This window comes from Pyrus communis, chromosome 10, assembly GCF_041283825.1.
Source record: "Pyrus communis isolate YQ-2024b chromosome 10, ASM4128382v1, whole genome shotgun sequence".
Lineage (NCBI taxonomy): Eukaryota > Viridiplantae > Streptophyta > Magnoliopsida > Rosales > Rosaceae > Pyrus > Pyrus communis.
Genome location: NC_142574.1, coordinates 32,633,058 through 32,660,142, shown reverse-complemented (window position 1 = coordinate 32,660,142; position 27,085 = coordinate 32,633,058). Strand labels below are relative to the sequence as shown.

The 27,085-nt window shown below is 39.0% G+C and overlaps 3 protein-coding genes and 1 pseudogene across 6 annotated transcripts; 3 read left to right on the top strand and 1 right to left on the bottom strand.

Moving 5' to 3' along the window:
• Positions 1-1,497: 1,497 nt before the first annotated feature.
• On the bottom strand, positions 1,498-3,016 carry LOC137730010 (E3 ubiquitin-protein ligase APD1). 3 transcript variants are annotated; one of them, XM_088677208.1, is made up of 2 exons: positions 2,602-3,016; positions 1,498-2,493 (listed from the first exon to the last, which is right to left on the bottom strand). In XM_088677208.1, the coding sequence occupies exon 2, from the start codon at positions 2,421-2,423 to the stop codon at positions 1,770-1,772; it is 654 nt and encodes a 217-aa protein (XP_088533334.1). In that variant the 5' UTR covers positions 2,424-2,493; positions 2,602-3,016; the 3' UTR covers positions 1,498-1,769. The 3 variants fall into 3 exon arrangements, with proteins under 3 accessions (XP_088533334.1, XP_068325173.2, XP_068325172.2); XM_068469072.2 differs by having other exon boundaries at positions 1,498-2,480; positions 2,602-2,986; XM_068469071.2 differs by having other exon boundaries at positions 1,571-2,657.
• Positions 3,017-6,489: 3,473 nt separating this feature from the next.
• On the top strand, positions 6,490-9,603 carry LOC137728852 (Plastid-lipid associated protein PAP / fibrillin family protein). The gene is made up of 3 exons (XM_068467636.2): positions 6,490-7,107; positions 8,423-8,618; positions 9,172-9,603. The coding sequence occupies exons 1-3, from the start codon at positions 6,668-6,670 to the stop codon at positions 9,481-9,483; spliced, it is 948 nt and encodes a 315-aa protein (XP_068323737.2). The 5' UTR covers positions 6,490-6,667; the 3' UTR covers positions 9,484-9,603.
• Positions 9,604-10,241: 638 nt separating this feature from the next.
• Positions 10,242-13,376, top strand: LOC137727756 (uncharacterized). The gene is made up of 6 exons (XM_088678275.1): positions 10,242-10,990; positions 11,078-11,227; positions 11,375-11,488; positions 11,600-11,644; positions 11,844-12,463; positions 12,569-13,376. The coding sequence occupies exons 1-6, from the start codon at positions 10,321-10,323 to the stop codon at positions 13,223-13,225; spliced, it is 2,256 nt and encodes a 751-aa protein (XP_088534401.1). The 5' UTR covers positions 10,242-10,320; the 3' UTR covers positions 13,226-13,376.
• Positions 13,377-19,677: 6,301 nt separating this feature from the next.
• On the top strand, positions 19,678-22,826 carry LOC148693942 (uncharacterized; annotated as a pseudogene). The gene is made up of 6 exons (XR_015952516.1): positions 19,678-20,234; positions 20,318-20,470; positions 20,578-20,688; positions 20,801-20,845; positions 21,053-21,792; positions 21,962-22,826. The product of XR_015952516.1 is annotated as an uncharacterized LOC148693942 (transcript).
• Positions 22,827-27,085: the final 4,259 nt, after the last annotated feature.

The following is a 27,085-nucleotide window of genomic DNA, read 5'->3' as shown; positions in this document are numbered from 1 at the left end:
CGACTAGATTCATATTTGATTATCATTTCGAACACAAAAGAAGAAGAAAAGATTCATATCACAAGATTGTGATCAAATTTGTTTTGCCATGTAAAGTTGTCTACCCATATTATGATACATGTGTGAATTAATAAAATCATGTGATAATGTGATTATTGTACCAAAACAAAAACAATGAAAAACAGAAGATAATCCATCGCCAAAAAAACAAGGGAGTTTTGTGTTTTTTTTTTTTGTTTTTTTATAAAAATTCAAAAATATACAACAAAGCTTGGATTCTTTTTTCATGTTGAACACAAGATAGCTAGATAGCACTGTGCCATACAAGTCATTCTCTATATTCGTTTACTATATACACGTATATACATGAAAATGATCCCCACTTTTTATATGAAAACTGTATACATGAATCTTTTGATACTTATATGCCATGCAGATTGATATATCATAAGTTTACTTATATTCTTTACTTTGATCAAAAATATATTTTCCTTTAAATAAATATAATTAATAAAAGGGCATCTCTTTCGAATTGCTAGATTCAAATTCCGTGATGCTATTCATACGTGATTTAGGTCTGTAAATTACTATTGCACATCAGAGTATTTGATTAATTTGGAGACAACATCGCGTTGAACTTCTTAATAATGATTTGATGGTAGTTTGAAATTTTCAAGGCTTTCTCAAATGCACGCCAGAAGTATACACATTTAAGCTACACGTGAGAACAAGAGTTGTTAAGTTGTTTGTTCTAACAAAATCCAAAGACCCTTGTTCTCATCCGTAACTTAAATATGCACTTTTAATGTGTACGGAAAAAAAACCTGTTGAATCCCCAGCGGTAAATTAGAAGATGATAGAACCGAAGGACCTAGGGCCAACTTTGTGCAACATTGGACGTTTTTGTATGGGCTTGGAAAAAATAACACATTATCTTAAGCCCACATAAATGGATTCGCACAACCACCAATTTCTGCCCACCAACTTATAAGTTGATGGTAGTTGTGGTTGGTCCAACCCACCCTAAATGTTCTTCAAGATTCCCCTTGAAACACAAACAAAAGCCAACGTTTCAAGCTTACTTTTTAACGACAAATTTAAAAGATGACAGTTGCTTTTGTTTTAACAAAAGCTTCCTTGTACATGTGCCTCCAAAGAAATCAAACATATTTATCTGACAATTAGCTTCTTCAGTCAAAGGTCGGGTCAATATTATATATTTTACGAGAACAATGCATTTACGTTTCTGGTACCATTGTGACGATATTTTAAGATAATAATGCATTGCTACATAGAAAAAAAATTATGCGACTTTAAATTATATGTACAAGTGATACTGTACTTAGTCATATAAAGTGTATTGGTCGAAACTCAGACTTATTACAAAATGACTATGCTAACATTTATTATTACTTAAGAAAATTAAACGCATGACAGTGCATAATTGTTTTGACAACGTGAGATACCAATGCCATCACAAGAAACATAACTCCAAAATAATAGAAAAAAAATTACCATAAAAATGTACACAAAATGCACATTGTACCTTTAAAGTTGCAGAAAAATAGAGTCACGGAAACACTAATTAAATTCAAGAACCCCATATTACATGTGAAAAAATTGAATTGGATTTTCCAGTCATTGAAAATTCCACCATCAAAGTTTCAACAATGCACTAATCTCGAGGCATCTTCCCACACAAACAATCACATCCAATATTTTCTGGTTTTTTGTTTTTTCTTTGATCACCCAATCAAATCGGACGATCATTAGAATATATCAAGGATCTCGAGGATCGAACGGTTGCAGAGGGGACAGGAACCTCGATTCAACCACACCTCCCTCGAACACACCCTGCAAAATGTGTGCCCACATGGGATGAAAGCCGCGCCTTTTTTCCTTGCCATGCACACGCAGCACATCGAATCATTCCCTATCCCTCCCTCCGCTGCTTTTTCACTGTCCGCCGTCGCGCCACCGCCAAACGAGTCGCAGCCGTCCATCTCCGTCTCCTCAAGCAGCCTCATCAGCGACACTCTCATCGGCGTTCCCGGCGTCGTTGTTCCCGTCCTTGCATTATCTGCGGGACCCACCGACCCCTCTGCCTCCGTATCCTGCGGATCCCGGAACTGCCGCTCGGCTGCCAGAGCGGCAGCTAAATTCATACCCGACCCGTTCGAAACCGAAGCAACGCAATCCGGATTCCAAATATTAACCGGTTCAGCCTGGCCCACAGTTATAACCACTCGTTCTTGTGGCGGAAGATTTTGCGGTTCTTGATCTTCCTCATCCTCTCTGGCGCCAATCGCCGCCGTCTGTCCGAAGCCCCAGGTGGCCCCACAGCATCCGAACCCGTTCAGTCTCAGCCGTTGCTTGAAGCTCCGCCTGCCCAAAACCCCCCTCGCTCCACCCGCGTCGTCCATTTGCTCTCTCAGAACCTCGAGGACCGTCCTCGCCGCCCTCTCCCGCCGCACCGCTTCCTGCAATAACAAACTGAGTTGACTCATTCTTCTTTAACGATTCAAGACCCACCCCAAAAACCCAAAAAAAAATAAAAACAAAGATTCAGAGAGAGAATTGTTGCTTGGGAAAAAAACGTACAGATTGGGATTAAATGGAGGGGTCCAAGTCCGACTCTGTCCATGGAGAACCCGTGAGCGTCTTCAAGAAACAGAATAAAAGCACTTGTGAGAAAAGCAGCACTGCCAAATAGGCTTCGGGGGGATTCTGAAAACTGGGTTATGTAAAATGCGAGCTGAGCGCCAGCTCTGCCGTTGAAAAAAGGGATTTTGGGGTTTGAAAAAAAGCAAGAAAAAGGGACAAAATAGAAGAACGAGAAGAAGAAGGAAAGAGGGCAAAAATGATGGCTTCTAGAGAAAGCAATGGTTGGGAATTTTAAAGTATAAAAATTTATGTTTGTTTTGTGTTTGTTTTGTTTTCGGATACAGAAAATTATTGGTTAGTTGTATTTCTTTTTCAGGTAGTTTAGTTGGGTTTGGGGTGTTGTTCTTTGTACGCGGGTGGTGGTCGTCGCCGGCGAAGAATAAAGTCAATAGTCCTGTAAGCCGGCGCGTCACTCGATGCTCTCTGCCAAGTGGCACTAGTTTCCATTATTCTTTAATTTTTAAGAAAATTAATGAAAAGAACTTAAACGATAAAAATAAAATAAAAAGTAAAATAAATAGTATCAGAATTGATTTTTTAATGTAAAAATATGATTTTTTTTTTAAATGAACAGTACTGAAAACTTTTCATCAAAATTCCCTTAATTTTTTTGTTTTTGTTTTTGTTGAGTAATACACACAACAATTTTTATTTTCATATAAGAACAATTTAAAGCAAAATTCATATACCCGTTTTATTTAAAAAATGAGAATAACTGATAGCAAGTTACAGTTATCCATTCATTATGGAGGCTGGAAAGACTCACAAAGACATTTCAGCCTCCCATTGGCCAAAGTCAAGTAGACTCACCAGCTTGGAGCCTCGAACCCAAAACCTTCATTTTTTTGATATTTTAGGAGCCGAAATTTGCGCCCTCACCACTGGGCTATTTGCTATGGTTAGCACAATTCATATGCATAGTGCACTTCGTAAAGTTTCATAGCTACAAATCAAAATCTCGTTAATGCTCAAATACGTAAACGTACCAAATTAAGCACAAAGGGGAAATTAAGTTCAACCCAACTCATATGTACTTCTATAAAATCCCTCTAAAATCAGAAGGCGGCTTATGTGAAGTTGGAGAGATTTTTTAACGTGTATGACATACGGGGTGAAACACAACATATTATTATATAATTATAAGATTTTTTTTCTTCTAATTATACAATGATATGTGGTATTTTGTTATGTGTTCCAACCATAATAAAAAAGTCTTTCCTAAAGTTGGTGTGAGTTCAATCATTATTTGATATGTGCAATGATGTGACTAAAAAAAGTTTGTCCCTCTACCAATAAAGCTCTTTGCATTGATTGCGCTCAAAAGACACAGATGCAATTGAGAACAACTTTGCAATGCAAAGCACAGCTGATTAATTAGTAAGTCAAAATAATAATGCTGATTAACCTCAATGCATAAAAGGGAGAAAATCCTTCCAAAGGCTAATGTAATAGTGTGATTGATAATTTAATAACGTGATTTCAAAACGTAGCAGGGCTCATGCAAGTCTGTATTGCTCCGATTTCGTTGGTTATGTAGCATAAGTGTTTCCGTGAAGAAATTGGAATTTTTTAAACATATACAAGATTCATTTTTTCATCAAGGATTCACTTTTTAACATTCTGCTCGAACCTCGATTACCATCTCATAATTATAAGGATTAGGGGCATTGACTGTGTTCTTAATTTTATTAATCCTAGTGATTTAATTTGTAATTTCAGTGGTAAATATTCGCCGGCAACCATGTTTGCTGAGATCCTCATTATTTAATTAACAATTTTGCACGAAATTCATTTTCTACCAATAATATATTCGGTCTTTTGATATACATGCAATGGCCTTCATATTTTTCTATTATAAGGCAAACCACATTTACATATGATATATGAGCGACCAAGAAAAAAAAAAATTCAATGATTCGTGAATGATGTTGGTACATGCATACATTGCATTCTGAAGCAACGACGAAGTAATTAAAGTTAGGATTCCAATGTTGAGCGTCTCAGTATTAAATATTTAAGTTTTTAAATATGGCAACAGATATCAATATATATTGAAGTAATATGATAAGTGTTATGAAGAGAATTTGTCGAGTGTTCACGACGTAACATGCAGAGTTTTTTTCGAGATATGATTAACATGCATTGCATCAAACACTTAGGGAACACAAAAATGATCCATACCAAGTATTCGAAGGGTCATCGAAAAAACTTCACATGTATATTTTCCAAACAACTTTTAAACATGAAGATGTCATAGTGACGGTTTTTATTTTTAATGCTGAACATCACTATTGCTTGATTTTCGGCCTAATCAGATAAAAAAAATACATGTTTTCAACTCCGATCCAAAAAATTTCATGAATGAATATCAATTCAATTTCCGAATTCCATAAACTCGTGCCAATTCGGATTACCTTCAGAAATGTCAAACTTGTGCCCGCAAATATCTATTTAAATTTTCTTAAATAATGTTATAGCCCATAAGTTCTAAGCCCACCCAAGCTGTCATCTTTGCCTTTCCCCAGTCCAGGAAAACCCGAAAGCCCACTCTCAAGGCCCAAATCCACCCAAATATATCTTCACAAAAACTAAGGGCAATTATTCAATGCTGAGCAAGATAAAGAGATTTTGGGGAACTTGGTTGGTTGGTGTTGTCATGGTTTACACGAAAATTGTATGTCTCCAACAGTATTAAGTTACTAACCTCTTACGAATAAACATTTGGGTGTGACCGTGTAATCGGGAATCTATTCTCGTATATTTATTTGACTCATAACTTGGGAAAGTGAAACGTAAATACATATACGAATTTCAACTCACAACAAGAAGTCAATTCAAAATTTTTGATGTATCTTGAAATCGGCTGAGCTTTTATGTAATCAACAACAATATGTGAGTGCATTTATGAAAATGAAAATGATACTTAAAACTCACATCACGCATCCGACGGTCCATATTCCATCGAGTAAATCTGACTGTATAATATTTTCCTATAAAAAGGAAGAAAAAGAACGTGAAGACATGAGCTCCTCACCCACTTAATCATAAAGCTTAAAACTGACCAAACAAAACGGTAGAGTGACAACCAAAAAAATATGGTTTACCAAAATCGTATAAAAACGACGACGTCCCCTCTGGCTCTCGCATATTCCCATAATGTGATTTGTCGTTTAAGTACAACTTTGAAACATGTCATTAATTTTGTAGTTTGTTTTATTCGTCGACATAAATTTGTACCATAAATTTTGCAGTTGTGGACAGGATCCATGTGTACTTCTCCCACATGATTTTGGGAGTGTGAGTACCATTTTGCCTTTCCCATCCTATCTCAAAACATGGTAATTGTGAGCGGCAATATGCAAATTCATTTTGTTTTTACATACAACAAATTAGTTCAGAAAATTAACAGATATTAGATACTAAGCGTAATTTTTTAATTAAATTAGCAAGTTTGAGTGAAATTCTAAGCAATATCCAGTTGATTGGACACAAATCAATATAGAGGCAGATTATTTGTCCTCTTATTTTTCGTGCCCTCCTATTTCGTATGATCACGGTTAAGTCACGTTAATATTTTATATTATTTTTTTATAAAGATAATAAGACAAAAAGAAATAGTAATATAAAATATTGACGTGACTTAACCGTGACCACACAAACAGAAAGTTACGGAAAATTAGAGGGCCTTCAATCAATATATGCCGTTGGAATAGTATTATTAACGCAAAAACAGAACAAGAGTAAATTATTTATTTATGGTATAAAAAAAAATAAAAAAAAAAGGGGAGGAGGAAGAAAAGAAGAGGCCACAATCATATCTAGCATAATCGAGTCGAGGACATAATTGGGTTTTCCCATAGAACTGGCTTCAACTCCCTCCCTATTTCGAGCCCTGCTCATCAATTTGCCCAAGCTCGGTGATTGAAACAAGAAAAGCCAGAAGCATTTCTTCACTCTCCCTGCTTTTCACAAAAATCTCAGCTCAAGAAAAAAGCACCCAAACATGTCCTTCGTCTCGCAGCTAACCCTAAACCCTCTATTGCTAAACCCGCCACGCCACCGTCTCACCTCCAAGCCTTGCCTTCTCCTTGCGCGAATCTCTGTCGGGATCGCCGCTGCCAAATCCACCAACAAATTCAACTTGATCGTCGGGGCCCGACCATCGACCCGGGTCCGATCGGCGAACGATGACGAGAGGGAGGTCGAGTCGAGCGGGGATGTAAATGTGGCCGTGGAGGAGAAGCCGGCTGAGCCGGAGCCAGCGGAGATCAGTCGGCTGAAGAAGGCTTTGGTGGACTCGTTTTATGGGACTGACCGTGGGCTGAGCGCCACCAGCGAGACCCGGGCCGAGATTGTGGAGCTTATTACCCAGTTGGAGGCCAAAAACCCGACTCCGGCTCCGACCGAGGCCTTGCCTCTCCTCAATGGCAAATGGATTCTAGCGTAAGTAGCTCCAACTGCGCCTATTTATTTGTCACTACAATTTAGTGATATTATACTCTACTTACAGCCCACTAATTGTGTTAATCAAAATTCATAGATGTGACTTAAATAAAAAAATTCAACACATAGACTAAACTATTGTTACATAAAAAGTAAGTAAATAAAAATTTTATTCGTCTTCGCAGATTGACAGATACTATTGAGTAATCATTTAACGAAGTTGTTACATAAAGGTAGAGGTTTTTGAAACACCTCTAAAAAAAAATATTATGATTATTAAGAACTTAACGGGACTTACAGGGGATCCCGTTGAATTCATATGCGTTCATGTCTACAACTCAGTTCATCTGATTATTACAGGGATGGACTTAATTCGGAATATGAACCATAAAAGAAAATACTGATTAAACCGATCACACGAATACCGGCTACAGCACCTATTATGCAAAGAGGAATCCTAATAAATATAGTGTATAAATTTACTATAGCTGAAGTATACTTTATTCTTGCGAATTACTGTATTTATCTGAGTGATCCACAACCGATGAAAATCTCTCTTTTGTCTACCTCTATCCTGATGATCCGAAACCTAAGCTCTTATTTTCTGTTGAGTAATAGTACGGGTAAGTCTTGAATGAGCCCCTCGAAAGGTTGATGCAAATAAAAAAATTTTTGTTCTACGTCTTCAGATATATACTCTCATTTAATTCTGGTCATTGAATAAATGAAACTTTGAAGAATGACTAATTGATTTCCTTTCTTTCAGTTATAACCTTCTCGTATCCTAGACTATTTAATAGTACTTATTAAAATATATTTACATAATAAGTACTATTTATTCTCTACTTTATATAGTTTAGTAAATAATTTGTTTTGTTAGGCTCCTTAGAGTGGCCGTAATTGAAGAGAAGATGAGAGAAAATCTGTTAAAATGGTTTAGATACGTGAACTGAAGACTTACAGATGCTCCGGTTAGAAGATGTGAGTGTGAGAAGGAGACTCAATGCAAAAGGGGGAGAGGAAGACCTATGAACTTTGAAAGAGATTGTAAGAAAAGATATGAAGTAGAGCTAATGGAAGACTTGGCACAGAACCGAACGCAGTGTTGTTCTAGGATTCATACAGCGGACCGCACTTAGTATGATAAGGCTTGATTGTTGTTTGTTGTAAGCTCCTTAGTATGGCAGTGTGGCCACTATTTTGCACGGTCTTTGCGCGGTTTAGAGTAGTTTTAAATATCGTATTGTTAAAAAAAAAAAAAAAAGAATTTGTTGACTTAAATTCAGTGATTCAGTTTAGACAATTTGTTTTATAGGTATACTTCATTTGCGGGTCTGTTTCCGTTGTTGTCAAGAGGGACGCTTCCATTGGTGAAGGTTGAAGAGATATCTCAGACAATTGACTCTGATAATTTCACCGTACAAAACTCTGTCCAGTTTGCTGGACCGCTGGCTACCACTTCCATCAGCACCAACGCGACATTTGAAGTCCGAAGCCCCAAGCGCGTCCAGGTTTGGTTAATTCATTCCCTTTTCATTGCTTAGTGTATGTATGAACTTGATTTGATTAATTTCTTTGATGTGGTTTGGGCGAAGTTTTACTTCACTTTGAGTATTTCATTTGTGGCCAATTACTTTCGTAGATACTAATTGTTACAATTCAAAGATGGTTTGCTTAAATACCTCATTTGTTTAAGAAATTAGCACGCGAGCGGCACACGTGAGATGTTTTTACACCTCCCCGAACCCCAAGTTTATTTGCACATGTATCGCTCACGTGCTATTTTATTGATGGAACTAAGCTTTTTGTAGCAATTAGTAAACTGCAGAACCGTAATAGAACTTCACCCAAAGTATATGGTGGTTGCATGATCCAACCCTTTTGTGTCCAAGTGTGCCCTTTTTTGTCCAAGTGTTTATATCCTCTTGAAAGCTAGCCCATTAAATTTGAAAGAACAAACATAATTCAAAATGGTTCTTTGGAACGTTGGAAACTATTTATGAAACTGTTGGTTTAGTTGATTTGGCCGTAAATGAATTTTGTTCGATTACTTTGTTGGTTCAGATTAAGTTTGAAGAAGGCGTAATTGGCACCCCACAACTAACAGACTCGCTGGTGATACCCGAAAATGTTGAGTTTCTAGGACAAAAAATCGAACTCGCACCCTTCAAAGGTTTGCTCAATTCTGTTCAAGATACTGCTTCATCTGTTGTAAAGACCATCTCCAGTCGACCCCCTTTTAAGTTCTCCATCTCAAGTAATGCCCAGTCGTGGTTGCTAACCACGTACCTCGATGGAGAGCTCCGGATTAGCAGGGGAGACAACGGCAGCGTGTTTGTGCTAATCAAGGAAGGCAGCCCCCTCTTGAATCCCTGAACAAAACTCACTTTAGCAGCGTTTATGGTGTGATATATGTATGTATGTATAACTTGTTCAAGGACATGAGATGTAATTTTCTACAGTGAATGAATGAAACTCAATATGCTTGAGAAACAATGTTGTGCATAGCAGACTTCTGCACATAAAATTCGAATCTCCTCTCTGTAATTTAGAATTTAAATGAGATTTGATCCTTTTTTTCAATTACAATATATATAAACATATTTAATAAGAGAAGGGATTCTTATTTTTAGAAAAATAGGGATTAGTTATGGAACGATCTATATCGTCTATTTTGTAAGCTTCGGTTCATAGAACAATTCTTACAAAAGTTCAATGCAACCAGAAACTATTTGCCCATCTAATTGTCATGGATAAATTATCAATATTTCTTAGAACATAGTGTTTCTCAATTTCTTTGAACTCAATTACATGCCTCAATTATTTATTTTGTTAAGATTTTGCATGGATGTTCTATGAAATGCAACTTAAAAACCAGACAATTCGAACTAGTTCGCTGTGATGTGAGTCTCACAACTGATTCCCATCTATCCCTTCCTTAATTAAGGCTCGACATACATGTGTTGCACGGTGAAAAGAATGTACGAAAGAAAACTAATAAACTAAGCAAAGCCTGATGCTTGTAGGGTAAAGCATATACAGCTGGAAAATGGTAACCTTTAACTGTTCGATCCTTTTATGCTTTATTATTCAACATTCTTTGTTAAGTAATTAAGTAAAGCATATAGCAGAAGCAGTAGCAGCAGCAGCTAGCCTATAAATCAAAGCTGACGAATGCCACAGTACACACCGCGAAGCTAGATAGTACTAAAAATGGGGTACTGGAGAACGCTAGCGGCTGTGCCCAATCAAAACAGGGTTCAGCCGGATCAAACAGAGGGAGAGGATAGCTTAAGGCGAATTCCAGACTTGAAATGTCCCTATCAATGTGCCATGGAGGATAACTGGAAAGGCGTAGAGGAATACTTCGAGAAATTTCCGGCAAAACTGCTCAATCAAATGACGGTGGAAGGGGACACTGCATTTCACCTTGCGGCTTCTTTGAGCAGCAAAACACAAGGCAAAAGAGTCCTCGAAGGGTTGATCAATATACTCAGAAATTCGACCAGCTATGAAGATAGATGCGCTCTGAGGGTTCCAAATAACAACGGCAACAATACTCTTCACGAGGTGAGTGCATCCGGCAATGTGGAAGCGGCAAAGTACTTGGTGAGCAACTTCAACATACCTGATCCGGAAAAGGTCATCATCAGTACTAGTGCTAGTAGTACTGATAAAGAAAATGATGTGCTGCCGCTGCTGGAGACTCGGAACCATTTAGGAGAAACTCCGCTCTTCAGGGCCGCTGCTCTCGGTCACACTGACTTGGTCAAGTTTTATGCTGGCAAACTGCTGGAGGATAATCCGAACAATCTTTGGAGGCACTTCCACAGAAATGACAAGATGTCCATTCTTCATATCGCCATCATTGCACAACATTTCGGTCTCTCTCTCTCTCTCTCAGAAAATGCACACACTGATTCCACAATGCAGATTAATGACTTTTTCTCCTTTGTATTCCACAATACAGAGACTGCTCTTTGGTTCCTGGAGCACTACCCCTATCTAGCGCACCAAACGGAAGATAAGGGATTGACAAGCCTTCAATTGCTAGCCCAAATGCCAACTGCCTTTGTGCCACAATCTCAACGAAGCAAATGGGAGATGCTAATTTATTATTGTAAGTACCAGTACTCGACACACTGCTACATGTGTGCGCACGTACGTACTGCTCTATATACGTGTGTGTGCACGCACGTTTTTTTTTTTTTGTTATTTTTGTTTGTTTTATGAAGCAGTAATCTGGATACTTAATTGTTATACGTAGGCCTTCCTGCTGATGGAGGAGATGTGGTCACACCAAATCAGAAAGATGATGTAGAGATCAACTTGGATAGCAACCAGCGGCGCCGTCAATCCATCTCTAGGAACAAGCTTTCAGGTAAGCTAATTAGTTAAGCAAATATGTACACAGTTAGCTAGCTAAAGCGTTCCGTTAATCGGCATTTTTTCAATGTTTCTAATGAAGGTGCATGCATAAAATGTTTTGCAGGCTTTGCTAGGGTTTACTCTTCACTATGGGACTCCCTTGCTAAAAGTTTGTTTACTTTCCGTCTTTTCCACAATGCATTTTCATCATAATACACACTTGGCTAGAACTCTAGGAAAGAAACATTATTTCCTCATTTCTTGTGATTTACATGAGACGATGAGGAGTGCATGATAACTTCTTTAGAATACTGATAATATCTCCCTGTGACACGTTAATTATATATGCTTGATCATGTGATGGATAGGAACAGGAGGCCCGCATGGCGGCATAATTGACAAGATATGGAAGGACAAGAAAAACAAAAAATCACTAGAGAAAATCGTCCACCTGCTCGTTGAGTCGGACTATTCTTGGTTGATCAGTAACAAGCAAGCAAAGACCAAGACCATTTCTCTGGGGTCAGTGGAAACTCTTAGTAAAGATGGTGACGACGGAGACGAAAAAGGAAAGGCAGCCGCAAAAGCAACCAAATCAGAGGGAAATGGAAAGGAGGTCGCAGAAGCGACCAAATCGGATAAGGGGGTGACGACTAAAGTTTATGACTCTACCCCACTGATTATAGCAACTGTCAAAGGGAGTGTGTCCATTGTGAAGGAGATACTTGAGCAGCATCCTCAGGCGGCTGAGCACATTAACAAAAACGAACGCAACATTTTGCATATGGCCATTAAGCATCGTCAGAAAGCAATCCTTAAGCTTATCAAAAGCAAACCAAGTGTGATGTCGAGACTGAATGAGAGGATCGACTGCGTTGGCAACACCATATTGCACCAGGCTGCAGATAGGAGTTACTACTCTATATCATTGTCTCAAAATTTAATTGGCCCTGCCATGCAATTGCAAGCAGAGCTACAATGGATGCTGGTAATGTTCTCTTGCTAGACTTATATTGTCAGACAAATACTTCTTTTACTGATTGAGTAAAATTGATCCACCTGATAAATGTCCGTGTTCGTGTCCACTGTTCAGCATGTGAGAGATATACTACCGCCTCATTATGGCTTGCACCATAACAACAAGGATCAGACAGCGGAGGAGCTGTTCTACAATGAGCATAACGAACTTCTGAAGTCAGCACAAGAATGGGTAAAAGAAACGGCTCAGTCATGCTCAACCGTGGCAGTGCTAGTGGCCACTGTGGTCTTTGCAGCCGCCTACGCCATTCCCGGGGGTAATGACCAAAATGGCCTTCCCGTTTTCCAGGACGATCCTCTCTTTTTGCTCTTCACCTGCATGGACGTTGTGGCCATCGCCTGCTCATTATCTTCTGTGGCATTCTTTCTCTCGGTCCTCTCCTCCCCTCTCGAGTACCCACTTTTCATCAACAACATTCCTCGCAAGATAATGATTGGTTTCGTCTTGCTCTTCTTGTCAATGGCAACCACCATGCTCGCCTTTGCCGCCACCATTTTACTCCTGATTCGAGTCGAGAAGAAATGGACCAAGTCTATACTTTACCCTATTGCCTTTTTCCCAGTCCCTCTATTCGGTTTGCTGCAATTTCCTATGTATCATTCTTTCAAAGTCATGTTTCAAAAAATTGAGGCCTGGGTTTTGAACCCCTTCCGCCGCATTCTCGGCTTTTCCAAGAGCACATCAATATGCGGTAAGAGTAAGCCGTACTGAACCAGGAAGCACGACACATAACCTTTCGTTCGAACATAATGTGTTGTTCAGATTCACTATCTTACAGCAAAGTATTTGTAGTTATCATTTGAACATTTCGGATTTTCTTGTTTCTCCCCTATTTATACAATTTTATTGTCTTCATCCACAAGTATGGACAATAAGTGAAGAATGAAAGATTTTAGGTTTATCCACAAGTATGGACAATAAGTGAAGAATGAAAGATTTTAGGTTTATGTCTCCCCAATTAGGTGTAATTTTTTTTTTTTCATATCAATAAAATTCCCTCGTATGGTTGAGGTTCTCAAAAAAAAAAAAGAAAAGAAAAAAAAGTGAAGAATGAAGGGCTTGTCGCAAATTGTATGCTAAAGATAACGTCTCATGCATGCTTTTATAGATTTGTATAATTGTCATTTGTATATCTATGGCATCCTTAATCGTGGATAGAATTTTCTGCACTTCAATTCTCACATTTCTTCTTTCCAAATTAAAATACTGATATCAATTATAATGCTTAATGGGCGATTCTAGAGTGATCATCTTCTTGAATCATATTTTGTAAATCATATCATGTGACAATTGATTATTGAATTCATTATTTAAATCATTTAAAAAAATAATCATCAACCACCACATCATGTGATTTGCAATATATGGTTTCAAAATATGGTCTTCCTAACATTTTCCATACCTAATTAATGTAGACTTGGAGATCTATTAATACCTAATTAGTGTGATACTGTTCTTATTTGACTGTTTGGATTGCTCCATTCAAATGTTTCTAGTCGAGGAGAGAGGTGAGTGAAAGGGAAGGAAATGTGATGTGTGGCGTGGGCTGAGAGGATAGAGCAAACATTTTCTTCTATGACGTTCTCTCATTCCAACAAGTATGTCGTTTCTCCTTCAATTTTTTATGATTTAATAGAAATAAAAATAGAAATCGAAATAGAAATTAATGAGAATTGGGGAGAATTAATTTAGGATAGATTACAATTTGCACACTCAAGTTTGAGGTCAATTACAACCTCATATGTCACATCCCGGCCCTGGGAATGTTTCTAGTCGAGGAGAGAGGTGAGTGAAAGGGAAGGAAATGTGATGTGTGGCGTGGGCTGAGAGGATAGAGCAAACATTTTCTTCTATGACGTTCTCTCATTCCAACAAGTATGTCGTTTCTCCTTCAATTTTTTATGATTTAATAGAAATAAAAACAGAAATCGAAATAGAAATTAATGAGAATTGGGGAGAATTAATTTAGGATAGATTACAATTTGCACACTCAAGTTTGAGGTCAATTACAACCTCATATGTCACATCCCGGCCCTGGGAATGTTTCTAGTCGAGGAGAGAGGTGAGTGAAAGGGAAGGAAATGTGATGTTTGGCGTGGGCTGAGAGGATAGAGCAAACATTTTCTTCTATAACGTTCTCTCATTCCAACAAGTATGTCGTTTCTCCTTCAATTTTTTTATGATTTAATAGAAATAAAAACAGAAATCGAAATAGAAATTAATGAGAATTAGGGAGAATTAATTTAGGATAGATTACAATTTGCACACTCAAGTTTGAGGTCAATTACAACCTCATATGTCACATCCCGGCCCTGGGAATGTTTCTAGTCGAGGAGAGAGGTGAGTGAAAGGGAAGGAAATGTGATGTGTGGCGTGGGCTGAGAGGATAGAGCAAACATTTTCTTCTATGACGTTCTCTCATTCCAACAAGTATGTCGTTTCTCCTTCAATTTTTTATGATTGAATAGAAATAAAAACAGAAATCGAAATAGAAATTAATGAGAATTGGGGAGAATTAATTTAGGATAGATTACAATTTGCACACTCAAGTTTGAGGTCAATTACAACCTCATATGTCACATCCCGGCCCTGGGAATGTTTCTAGTCGAGGAGAGAGGTGAGTGAAAGGGAAGGAAATGTGATGTGTGGCGTGGGCTGAGAGGATAGAGCAAACATTTTCTTCTATGACGTTCTCTCATTCCAACAAGTATGTCGTTTCCCCTTCAATTTTTTATGATTTAATAGAAATAAAAACAGAAATCAAAATAGAAATTAATGAGAATTGGGGAGAATTAATTTAGGATAGATTACAATTTGCACACTCAAGTTTGAGGTCAATTACAACCTCATATGTCACATCCCGGCCCTGGGCGGATCACTTCCCCGGCCCGCTCCACCACCGTAGCACGATATTGTCCGCTTCGGGCTTACCATTCCCTCACGATTTTGTTTTTGGGAATTCACGAGTAACTTCCCAGTGGGTCACCCATCATGGGATTGCTCTAGCCCCCTTCTCACTTACCTTCCGAGTTCCTACGGAACTTGAAACCAGTGAGCTCCCAAAAGGCCTTGTGCTAGGTAGAGATGGGAATACACATTTAAGGATCACTCCCCTAGGCGATGTGAGATGTCACAATCCACCCCTCTTAGGGGACCGACGTACTCGTCGGCACACCACGAACAGGGTTAGGTTCTGATACCAAACTGTCACATCCTGGCCCGGGGCGGATCACTTCCCGAGCCTGCTCCACCACCGTAGCACGATATTTTCCGCTTTGGGCTTACCATTCCCTCACAGTTTTGTTTTTGGGAACTCACGAGCAACTTTCCAATGAGTCACCCATCATGGGATTGCTCTAGCCCTCTTCTCGCTTAACTTCGGAGTTCCTACGGAACCCGAAGCCAGTGAGCTCCCAAAAGGCCTCGTGCTAGGTAGGGATGAGAATATACATATAAGGATCACTCCTCTGGGCGATATGGGATGTTACAATCCACCCCCTTAGGGGCCCGACATCCTCGTCAGCACACACGCGGCCAGGGTTAGGCTCTGATACCAAATTGTCACATCCCGGCCCCGAGCAGATCACTTCTCGAGCCCGCTCCACCACCATAGCATGATATTGTCCGCTTTGGGCTTACTACTCCCTCACGATTTTGTTTTTGGGAACTCACGAGCAACTTCCCAGTGGGTCACCCATCATGAGATTGCTTTAGCCCCCTTCTCGCTTAACTTCGGAGTTCCTACGGAACCCAAAGCCAGTGAGCTCCCAAAAGATCTCGTGCTAGGTAAATATGAGAATACACATTTAAGGATCACTCTCCTGGGCGATGTGGGATGTCACATCATACATTATCTCACAAACATTTCAATTTCATGCATACATTACTTATTATTTTATTTCAAAGTTATACGTCTGTTAGTTAAACCATTAGTTTGATTGTTAAATAATAATGTGGTAACTATGAGTTTTATTTTTTATTTCTGATGTGGCAATTAATTGTGCCATGTAAATAAAAAATAGATAAAAAATCTAATCAATAAATAAAAAGGATTTTTAACGAAAAACCCGTGGTATTGTTTACTTTAACGAAAAACCACATTTTTACACTAAAAAGTCAATTATGGTACTATTCAATTTACCATTTATTTTGTCTTTATCGTTAAAATTCAAAAATTTCAAACCATTTTCATTAATTTTCTTATAAATAAAACCAATTTAAATATACTATTAATCTAAAACAAAATTAAGATACAAATGGGCCCACTTCTCTTCTCCACGTCTTCCCCCATCTTCATATCTAGTAACCTTTCTTTCTCCCCTTTCCCAGCGTCTGGAACGAACCCATACTCTCGACGTTTGGTTAAAATTTTAAAATTTCTTATTTTCTTATTTTTTTAATTCGTTAATTTTAACCACTCTTTTTGTCATGGAATTTTTGAATTTTCTTATTTATTCATCTACGTGGACGTCCACGTTAGCATATAATAGAAAAATTAATAAATTTTCTAACAGACGTATAAAATTAAAATAAATAACAAGTAAATGTATGAAATTGAAATGTTTTAAAGATATTGTATGGGATTGTAATTACAAACTTGAGGAGATGAAATGTAATTTACCCATTAATTTATGGTTTGAATTTATAGGAGGATGCAAGGACGTTGCTAACACCAAACACTTGCTTTTGATGGTGTCTTCATCACCATCTATAACGTTGAGCTGGATAAAAAAACAAATTGTTTTTTGTGTTTTTGTACAAGTAATATACAAGTGGCTGAAATTATGAAGGCCTCAAACCATCATTAACATTTATCACATCTCTTGCCTTTACGTTGATACGCGAAATGTTACATTCAAAGAAAGGCTTTGAAGCCAAGAAAATGACAACATTACGATACAATAGTTTATAGACAAGTACAATAAAACCAAGTTCAAGGTTATGCTTCACAAATGTTCAAAGTAGACAAGGAGATGTGGTATAGATCATCTATGAGAATCGAAAAGAGACCAAGGGCAAAAGCAACCAAGATTGCGTGAGATCATCTATGAGGTTCATTTTATGACAGCGTCTTAGCTAGGGTATGTATGTGAAGTTTAAACCACATTGATGCGAACATGTATGTATATATTTGGTAACGCTTCCGATCTAGTGTCTTGCATCTGTGTGTGTGTATCTGTTTGCACTGCAATCAACTCTTAGAGGACCGTGCGTGGTTCCTGAAGCTGCGATAGTTGCAGCTCTGATTTCCTGGCTTCCATGGATTTATACATCATGTAATTAAAATTGCCTTTCAATGCAGTTTGTACTGTTAATTCGGTGGTATCCGTTTAATATGTCCCAGTTTTATCTTATAGGTTCATACTAAAAGATTGGTCTCTGGCACAATGAATGGGAAGGATGCAACACTTGATGTGCTTATCTTTTTATGAGAATAAGTTCTTTTTAGCGAAACATTTCCAAGCATTAATCCCCAAAAGCCTATTGATTAAAGTGCTTAATGATATGGTATAGGAACAAAATGCTTTTGCTAGAGTCATTGTTAAGTTTTAGATTGAATTAATTCGATTATCTTTAGTTCCTTGAGATGAGGGATTCCATTTTCCAATCCTTGTGGAGAGATTTTATTCGTCTAAAATGACTTGTTTAGTGCAGGATGTTGCCTTGTCCAATTATGCAGAAAATCAAAGATATTTACACAGCTGGTGACAAAAGTACACCCTTCAAAGGTTTACCCATCTCGAGTTGCCATGCCAAGTCATGGTTGCTAACTGAAGAAAGTTGAGGCTCCATCATAGAATCAATTGGTAATATGGAGAGTAGCTCAATCTTTTATAAGCCTATGCATAGGAGGAGACCCATCAATGCGAGACTCATTTTCAACATGCTTTTCATGTGTGGCGAATTTTTAAGCTTAACATGTGGACAACACAACAGGGTGACATGGAATGCGTGTGGCGAATTTTCAAGTCTAACAAGTGGACAACACAAAAGTTCCTTGAGATGAGGGATTCCATTTTCCAATCCTTGTGGAGAGATTCTATTCGTCTAAAATGACTTGTTTAGTGCAGGATGTTGCCTTGTCCAATTATGCAGAAAATCAAAGATATTTACACAGCTGATGACAAAAGTACACCCTTCAAAGGTTTACCCATCTCGAGTTGCCAGCTAACTGAAGAAAGTTGAGGCTCCATCATAAAATCAATTGGTAATATGAAGAGTAGCTCAATCTTTTATAAGCCCATGCATAGGAGGAGACCGATCAATGTGAGACTCATTTTCAACATGCTCCTTCATGTGTGGCGATTTTTTTAGCCTAACATGTGGACAACACAACAGGGTGACATGGAATGCTTGTGGCGAATTTTCAAGCCTAACATGTGGACAACACAAAAGGGTGACATGGAACGCGTGTGGCCGTTTGGCTTCACACGTGGCGCAATCTGCTCTAATACCATGAAAAAAATTTAGGTTTCATAATAAAACTAATTGACAATATGGGGAATAACACAACCTCATATAAACACATGCAAGGTCCCTCCTCTCATAAATGTTAGATTCAATTGCATACTAACAACGTACCTTGATGTTAGAGCTCAGATTACGAGGGAAGACAATGGTAGCGTGTTTGTGCTAATCAAGGAAGGCCGCAGTCCCCTCCTGACTCCCTGGAACAAAGCTCACCCCTTGCAATTTTTGTCGTGTTAATTATATGTATGTACCTGTTCAAGGACATGAGAATCGAGATGTAATATTCTACAAGGTGAAATAATGAACGCGCACCGTTTTAGCTTCCTGCACACTCTTGTTACATTTTCTCTGTTGTTGCCATATAAGCTGCTCTCATATAAGCTTATGGAGGAGGAATCAGTATCATATTCTTATGGAGGTTGATTTCATATAAGCTGTTTACAATTTTAGTCATAAATCGGAATAGAAACCATTTGATGGAGCAGCTATCTGGGACTATAAATCGGGATAGGAAGTACGTAAAAGCAGCAATAGCAGCAGCTAGCTGGGCCTATAAATCTTAGCAAACACCACGACATTACACACCGCCAAGCTAGCTAGTATACTGCACACAGATGGATTACTGGAAAACGGTAGCCGTGGATCGGAGTGATCAAAACGAGAGAGAGTAAATTGAAAAAAATTGAAGACTCCAAAGGTCCCTATTTATGTGCCATGGAGGATGACTGGGAAGGCGTGACAAATTACTATAAGGGCAAACCAGGTGAATTGCTCATTCCAATGACGGTGGGCAGGGACACTGCATTTCACCTTGCGGCTTCTTGCTGCAGCAAATCACAAGCCAAAAGAATCCTCGAAATGTTGATCAATATACTAACCACCAGCTATGACAAGAGACGCACGGTGAGGAAACTGAATAACACCGGAAACAATACTCTTCACGACGTGAGTTTGTCTGGAAGTGTGGAGGCGGCAGAGTACTTGGTGAGCAACTTCAACGAGCCTGTTGGACTTGAAGGCGAGGTCATCATCAGTAATGATAAAGAGAATGATGCGCTGCCGCTGCTGGAGACTCGGAACGATTTAGGAGAAACTCCGCTCTTTAGGGCGGCTGTTCTTGGTCACACTGACTTGGTCAAGTTTTATGCTCGCAAACTGGAGGAGGATAATCCGGACAATCTTTGGAGGCACTTCCACAGAAAGGACAAAATGTCCATTCTTCATGTGGCAGTCATCGGGCAACATTTCGGTCTCTCTCTGAAAATGCACACTTTGATTCTTAATATTGCTGATTAATAACTCTTGCTTGATCTTTTATCTTCCAAAATGTAGAGACTGCTCTTTGGTTACTGGAGAACTATTACGACTACCTAGCGCACCAAAAGGAAGATAAAGGATTGACATGCCTTCAATTGCTAGCTCAAATGCCAACTGCCTTCCAGCCACAATTTCAGCAAAGCATATGGAAGATGCTCATTTACTATTGTATGCACGGTTAATCTACGTACTGCTATATATACACCTGTGTGCACGTCCACACTTTTAATTTATATGAAGCAGTAATCTCCTACTTAATGTTATTATATACGCAGGCCTTCCTGATGGAGGAGATGTGGTTACACCCAATCAGAAGGATGATGTAGAGATCAACTTAGATAGCAACCAGACGCTCCGTCAGTCTCTCTCTCGGAACAAGCTTGCAGGTAACCTAATTTATTAATCAAATAAAGTACACAGCTAGCTAGCTAAAGCGCTCCGTTAATCGGCATTTTTAAAAATGTTTCTGATGGAGGTACATGCATAAATGTTTTGCAGGCTTTGCGAAGGTTTACTCTTCACTATGGGACTCCCTTGCTAAAAGTTCGTTTACTTTCTGCTCTTTCCTCAGTGCATTTTCATCATAATGAACACTTGATACTCGAACTCTAGAAAAGAAGCATTATTTACTCAATCCTTATGATTTTATATGAGAAGATGAAGTGCATGACAACTTCTTTAGAGTGCCGATAACATCTCCCTATGACATGTTAGCTAATGTATACGTATGCTTGATCATGTGATGGGTAGGAATAGGAAGCTCACAGGACGGCATAATCTACAGGATATGGAAGGACAAAAAAAACCAAAAATCACTAAAGAAAATCATCCACAAGCTCGTTAAGTCGGACTATTCTTGCCTGAATACTTATGAGAAAGCAATACCCAAGACCATTTCTTTAGGGTACAATCTCAGTAAAAAAAGAAAGGCGACCGCAAAAGCATCCAAATCGGATAAAGGAAAAGGTGGTGATGGAGGTGAAAAAGGACCGGAAGCTGCAGAAACATCCAAATCGGATAAGGGTAAAGGTGACGATGGAGGTGAAAGAGGATTGGAAGCCGCAAAAACATCCAAATCGGATAAGGGAAAAGGTGATGATGGAGGTGAAAAAGGACCGGAAGCCGCAACAACCATTTCAGATAATGCGCCGAGGTATAAAGTTTACAACTTTACACCATTGCTTATAGCAACCATCACAGGAATTATGCCCATTGTGGAGGAGATACTTGAGCAGCATCCTCAGGCAGTCGAGCACGTTAACTATGACGAACGCAACATATTGCATCTAGCCATTAGGAACCGTCGGAAAGAGATCCTTAATCTTATCAAAAGCAAACCAACTGTGATGTTGAGGCTGAAGGAGTGGATAGACTGCGATGGCAACACCATATTGCACCAGGCTGCAGATAGGGGTTATTACACTAAAGCGTTGTCTCAGAAACTAATTGGCCCTGCAATGCAATTGCAAGAAGAGCTACGTTGGACGCTGGTAATGTTCTCTTGCTGGACCTGATAAAATATAAATACTTACGTTGTTAGATTATGGTACTAATTTAGTCGGTTCACTTGGTAGAAGAATTATGTTGTCAGACAAATTAATACCTCTGTTCCAAAATCTATACATCAACATGATAAATGTATACGTGTGTTTGTGTCAGTGTGTAAAAGAGATACTACCGCCTCGGTACATCTTGCACCGCAACAAGAAGGATCAGACAGCTGAGGAGCTGTTCAACTACCAGCATGAGGGTCTTCTGGGGTCGGCACAAGAATGGGTAAAAGAAACGGCTCAGTCATGCTCAACTGTGGCGGTACTAGTGGCCACTGTGGTCTTTGCAGCTGCCTACGCCATTCCTGGGGGTACTAGTGACCAAAATGGCCTTCCTCTTTTCCAAGACGATCCTCTCTTTTTGTTCTTCGCCTGCATGGACGTTGTGGGCATCGCCTGCTCATTATCTTCAGTGGCATTCTTTCTCTCGGTCCTCTCCTCCCCTCTCGAGTACCCATATTTCGTTAAAAGTCTTCCTCGCAAGATCATGACTGGATTCATCTTGCTCTTCTTGTCAATGGCGCCACTATGCTCGCTTTTGCCGCCACCATTTTGCTCTTGATTCGTGTAGAGAAGAAATGGACCAAGTCTATACTTTACCCCATTGCATTTTTCCCAGTCCCTCTATTTGGCCTGCTGCAATTTCCTATGTATCAATCTTTCATAGTCATGTTTCGGAAAATCGATGACTGGATTTTCAGCCCCTTATGCTGCCTTCTTGGCTTTTCCAAGAGGAGATCAATATGGGGCAAGCGTAAGGCGTATTGAATCACATAAGCTTTTTGTTGGGGCAGAATGTGTAGTTCAAATTCACAATCTTGCAGCTGAAGTTACTGATGGGTTTATAGTTATCATTTGAATATTTCATTTGGGTTCTTCTTCTTTTCTCCCCAATATAATGTCACAATTTCATTGTCTTTGTTTTAAGTTATGGGCAACTGGTGAAGAATAAAGAGGCTTGTTTCTATGCTAAAGATCTGTTATCATGCATACTTTTGTTTGATTTGTATTTATAATTTGAGTTTATATAGCATAGCCGAGAAGCGTAGCCAAATTGGAAAGAGCCGTGTTTTCCCCTCTTTACACTCAAATCCGAATCAGCTCTCTACTTGTTCCGAGTTTGACAAGACCCGCTAAGTCTGCAGCAGCAGTAACAAAATGCACTGCCCTGCCCTGCTGAACATGTGCTGCTTCTTGATCTGTTGTTGCTGCGACTTTCACTCAGAAAAATGTCTAATTAATATATTGGAAAATCTGCTTGCTCATCTTGTATATTTTCTCCAACGGACAGAGCCACTGCAGGTTGTCGATAGAATATTCTCCAAGGTTGAAACTGAATTCAAAGAAATTGGATACGTTCGAGATTATCAGCTTATGCAAACCGATAAAACACATCTTGAAAACTTGGACAGGAAGCATTGTGCCAAAGCTACACATGAATGTGAGGACAACTTAAAAGGAATTGAAGCGAAATGAGAAGATGAGGAAGAAGAGACACAAGCTTACTGAAATGAGTGACGGTGATGATGGATTGGAAAATAAACAAAAATCCGTCCAATGAGATCACATCAATTTAAGAAGCACAACTGTGGAAGGCGTAGAGGTAACTTCTAAAATGAATGAACATTATAAAACTGAATATTTCTTGAGAAATAATGTTTTGCAGTTGTTGAAAATTAATACAGTAGAAAGAACAGACCTAAACTTAGCACAGTCGGCACTCAAGTTCGAATCTCCTTTTCCGTCATTTCGCTTCTTGATTAGAACTTCCCTCGAATTAAAAAATATATACTGTAGCAAGACATGTGTTCCACGCTTGGTGAACAGAATCTACTTTAGAAAACTAAGAAACTACGCAAGGTAGATGCTTGTACGGATAAAACATATATAGCTAGAAAATGGTAACCTTAAATGTTCGATAAATTTTATGCTTTATTAGTTTAAACATCCTTTGTTAATATATAAAGCAAAGCATATGAGTAGAAGCAGCAGCAGCAGCTAGCCTATAATTAAACCGAAAACTGCAACATTACACTCCGGCAAGCTATCTAGTACTCCAGATGGAGTACCAGAGAGGATAAGTTGAGCCGAATTGAGGAAGAGGTCCAAGAGGATAAGTTGAGCCGAATTGAAGACTTGAAAAGACCATATGAATTTCCCACGGAGGATAACTGGGAAGACGTGAAGGAATACTACGAGAAGAATCTAGAAAAATTGCTCAGGCCAATGACACTGGACGGGGACAATGTACTTCACCTTGCGGCTTCTTGCAGCAGCAAATCACAAGGCAGAAGAGTCCTCGAATTTTTTCTTGACATATGCAGCAATTCAACCAACTATGAAAAGAGATGCTCTTTGAGGGTCCCGAATAATGACGGAAACAATACTCTTCACCAGGTGGGTGTGTCCGGCAGTGCGGAAGCGGCAGAGTTCTTGGTGAGCAAGTTCAACGAGCCTGTCACAGTCAGTTGTAGTACTGATATGTGCTGCCGCTGCCGTGGGCTCAGGAACTATTTAGGAGAAACTCCGCTCTACAGGATGGCTGCTCTCGGTCACACTAACGGTTTAACTGTTAAATAATGATGTGACAACTATTAGTTCTATTTTTTATTGCTGATGTGGTAAATTAATTGTGCCATGTAAATAAAAAATAGATAAAAAATCTAATTAATAAATAAAATCAATTTAAATATAATATTAATCTAAAACAAAATTAAGATACAAATGGGCCCACTTCTTTTCTCCACGTCTTCCCCCATCTTCCCCCATCTTCATATCCAATAAATAACCTTTACCCAACGTCTGGAACGAACCCATACTCCTCAGCATTTGGTTTTAATTTTTTAATTTCTTAATTTTAACCACACTTTCTGTAATGGAATTTTTTGAATTTCCTTATTTATTCATCTACATGGACGTCCATATTAGCAAATAACGGAAAAACAAGCCAATTTTCTAACGGATGTATGAAATTGAAATAAATAACAAGTAAATGTATGAAATTGAAATGTCTTAAAGATATGGTGTCACATCCCGGCCCGGGGCGGATCACTTCCCGGGCCCGCTCCACCACCGTAGCACGATATTGTCCGCTTTGGGCTTACCATTCCCTCACGGTTTTGTTTTTGGGAACTCACGAGCAACTTTCCAGTGGGTCACCCATCATGGAATTGCTCTAGCCCCCTTCTTGCTTAACTTCGGAGTTCCTATGGAACCCGAAGCCATTGAGCTCCCAAAAGGCCTCGAGCTAGGTAAGGATGGGAATATACATTTAAGGATCACTCCCCTGTGCGATGTGGGATGTCACAATCCACCCCCCTTAGGGGCCCGACGTCCTCGTCGGCACACATGCGACCAAGGTTAGGGTCTAATACCAAATGTCACATCCCGGCCCGGGGCGGATCACTTCCCGGGCCCGCTCCACCATCGTAGCAGGATATTGTCCGCTTTGGGCTTACCATTCCCTCACGGTTTTGTTTTTAGGAACTCACGAGCAACTTCCCAGTGGGTCACCCATCATGGGATTGTTCTAGCCCCCTTCTCGCTTAACTTCGGAGTTCCTATGGAACCCAAAGCCAGTGAGCTCCCAAAAGGTCTCGTGCTAGGTAAGGATGAGAATATACATTTAAGGATCGCTTCCCTGGGCGATGTGGGATGTCAGTGAGCTTCCGGTTCCATAGGAACTCCGAAGTTAAACGAGAAGGGGGTGAAATGTAATTTTATTAATTTATGGTTTGAATTTATAGGAGGATGCCAAAAGGACATTGCCAACACCAAACGCTTGCTTTTGATGGAGTCTTCATCACCCTTTATAACGTTGCGCTCGATGATAAAACAAATTGTTTTTTTGTTTTTGTACAAGTAATATACAAGTGGCTGAAATTATGAAGGCCTCAAGCCATCAATAACATTTATCACATCTCTTGCCTTTGATACGCGAAATCTTACATTCAAAGAAAGGCTTTGAAGCCAAGAAAATGACAACATTACGATACAATAGTTTGTAGACAATTCAATTCGATTATCTTCAGTCCCATGAGATGAGGGATTCCATTCTCCAATCCTCGTGGAGAGATTTCATTCGTCTAAAATGATTTGTTTAGTGCTGGATGTTGCCTTGTCCAATTATGCAGGAAACCAGACAAAGATATTTACATAGCTGTGACAACTTCACACCCTTCAAAGGTTTACCCATCTCGAGTGGCAATGCCAAGTCGTGGTTGCTAACAACGTACCTCGACCGAGAGCTCCAGATTACGAGGGGAGACAACAGTAGCGTGTTCGAGCTAATCAAGGAAGGCTGCAGCTCCCTCCTGACTCCCTGGAATAAAGCTCACCATAGCAACTTTTATCGCGTAAGTTATATGTTTGTACCTGTTCAAGGACATGAGATGTAATTTTCTACAAGGTAAAAGAATAAACGCTCATCCTTTTAGCTTCTTACACATCCTTTATACATTTTGTCCGTTGTTTCCATATAAGCTTATGGAGGAGATATCAGGATATTCTTACGGAGATTGATTTCATAAGTTGTTAACCATTTTATTCATGAATATGAATAGAAACCAATTGATGAAGCAGCTGGCTCGGCCTATAAATTGGGATAGGAAGTACGTAGAAGCAGCAGTAGAAGCAGCTAGCCGGGCCTATAAATCACAGTGAAAACCACAACATACACACAGCCAAGCCAGCTAGTAAACTGCCACCTACGATGCATGGACACGGACATGAATACGAAGATACAACAGGACACGACACGAAATACATCAAATTTCTAAAAACGAATACACGATACGGCAAGAATACGGCAATTAAAAATAATATAAATAAACAAATATATATCTAAAATATTATAAAACAAGCATTCAAATATACTATTCAAGTTCAAATTTATTTCGATAAACTTCAAACATTTAAAAAGATAAGCCACCAAACAACTAAACTAGTCTCAAAACTTGAAAAACTAAAAAGAATGTCCAAATGACTTAAAAAACAAAAGGAAAGAGTCCCTCATTCTCGAACTAGCTTTTTCATTTTTGCAAGAGCTTCATCAGTAACCTTATTGCAAGACACGATACCATTCCCAAACATTTTTAACAAATGAAACTTGAACCTAGAGTAGGATCCTCTAAAAATCTTTTGACAATAGTTGCATTGAAACACAATACCTCCTCTTCTATTTTCCACTCTTCCGAGCTTTTTGACCTACTTCCACAGTATAGCATGATTATTT

Bases quoted from the DNA above. Each gene is read 5' to 3' on its own strand.
- LOC137728852 (XM_068467636.2), top strand. From the start codon at position 6,668: ATGTCCTTCGTCTCGCAGCTAACCCTAAACCCTCTATTGCTAAACCCG. The intron at 7,108-8,422 runs GTAAGTAGCTCC...TTTGTTTTATAG, and splicing joins AATGGCAAATGGATTCTAGC to GTATACTTCATTTGCGGGTC. The intron at 8,619-9,171 runs GTTTGGTTAATT...TTGTTGGTTCAG, and splicing joins GAAGCCCCAAGCGCGTCCAG to ATTAAGTTTGAAGAAGGCGT.
- LOC137727756 (XM_088678275.1), top strand. From the start codon at position 10,321: ATGGGGTACTGGAGAACGCTAGCGGCTGTGCCCAATCAAAACAGGGTT. The intron at 10,991-11,077 runs GTCTCTCTCTCT...TCCACAATACAG, and splicing joins CATCATTGCACAACATTTCG to AGACTGCTCTTTGGTTCCTG. The intron at 11,489-11,599 runs GTAAGCTAATTA...AATGTTTTGCAG, and splicing joins CTCTAGGAACAAGCTTTCAG to GCTTTGCTAGGGTTTACTCT.
- LOC137730010 (XM_068469071.2), bottom strand. From the start codon at position 2,507: ATGAGTCAACTCAGTTTGTTATTGCAGGAAGCGGTGCGGCGGGAGAGG.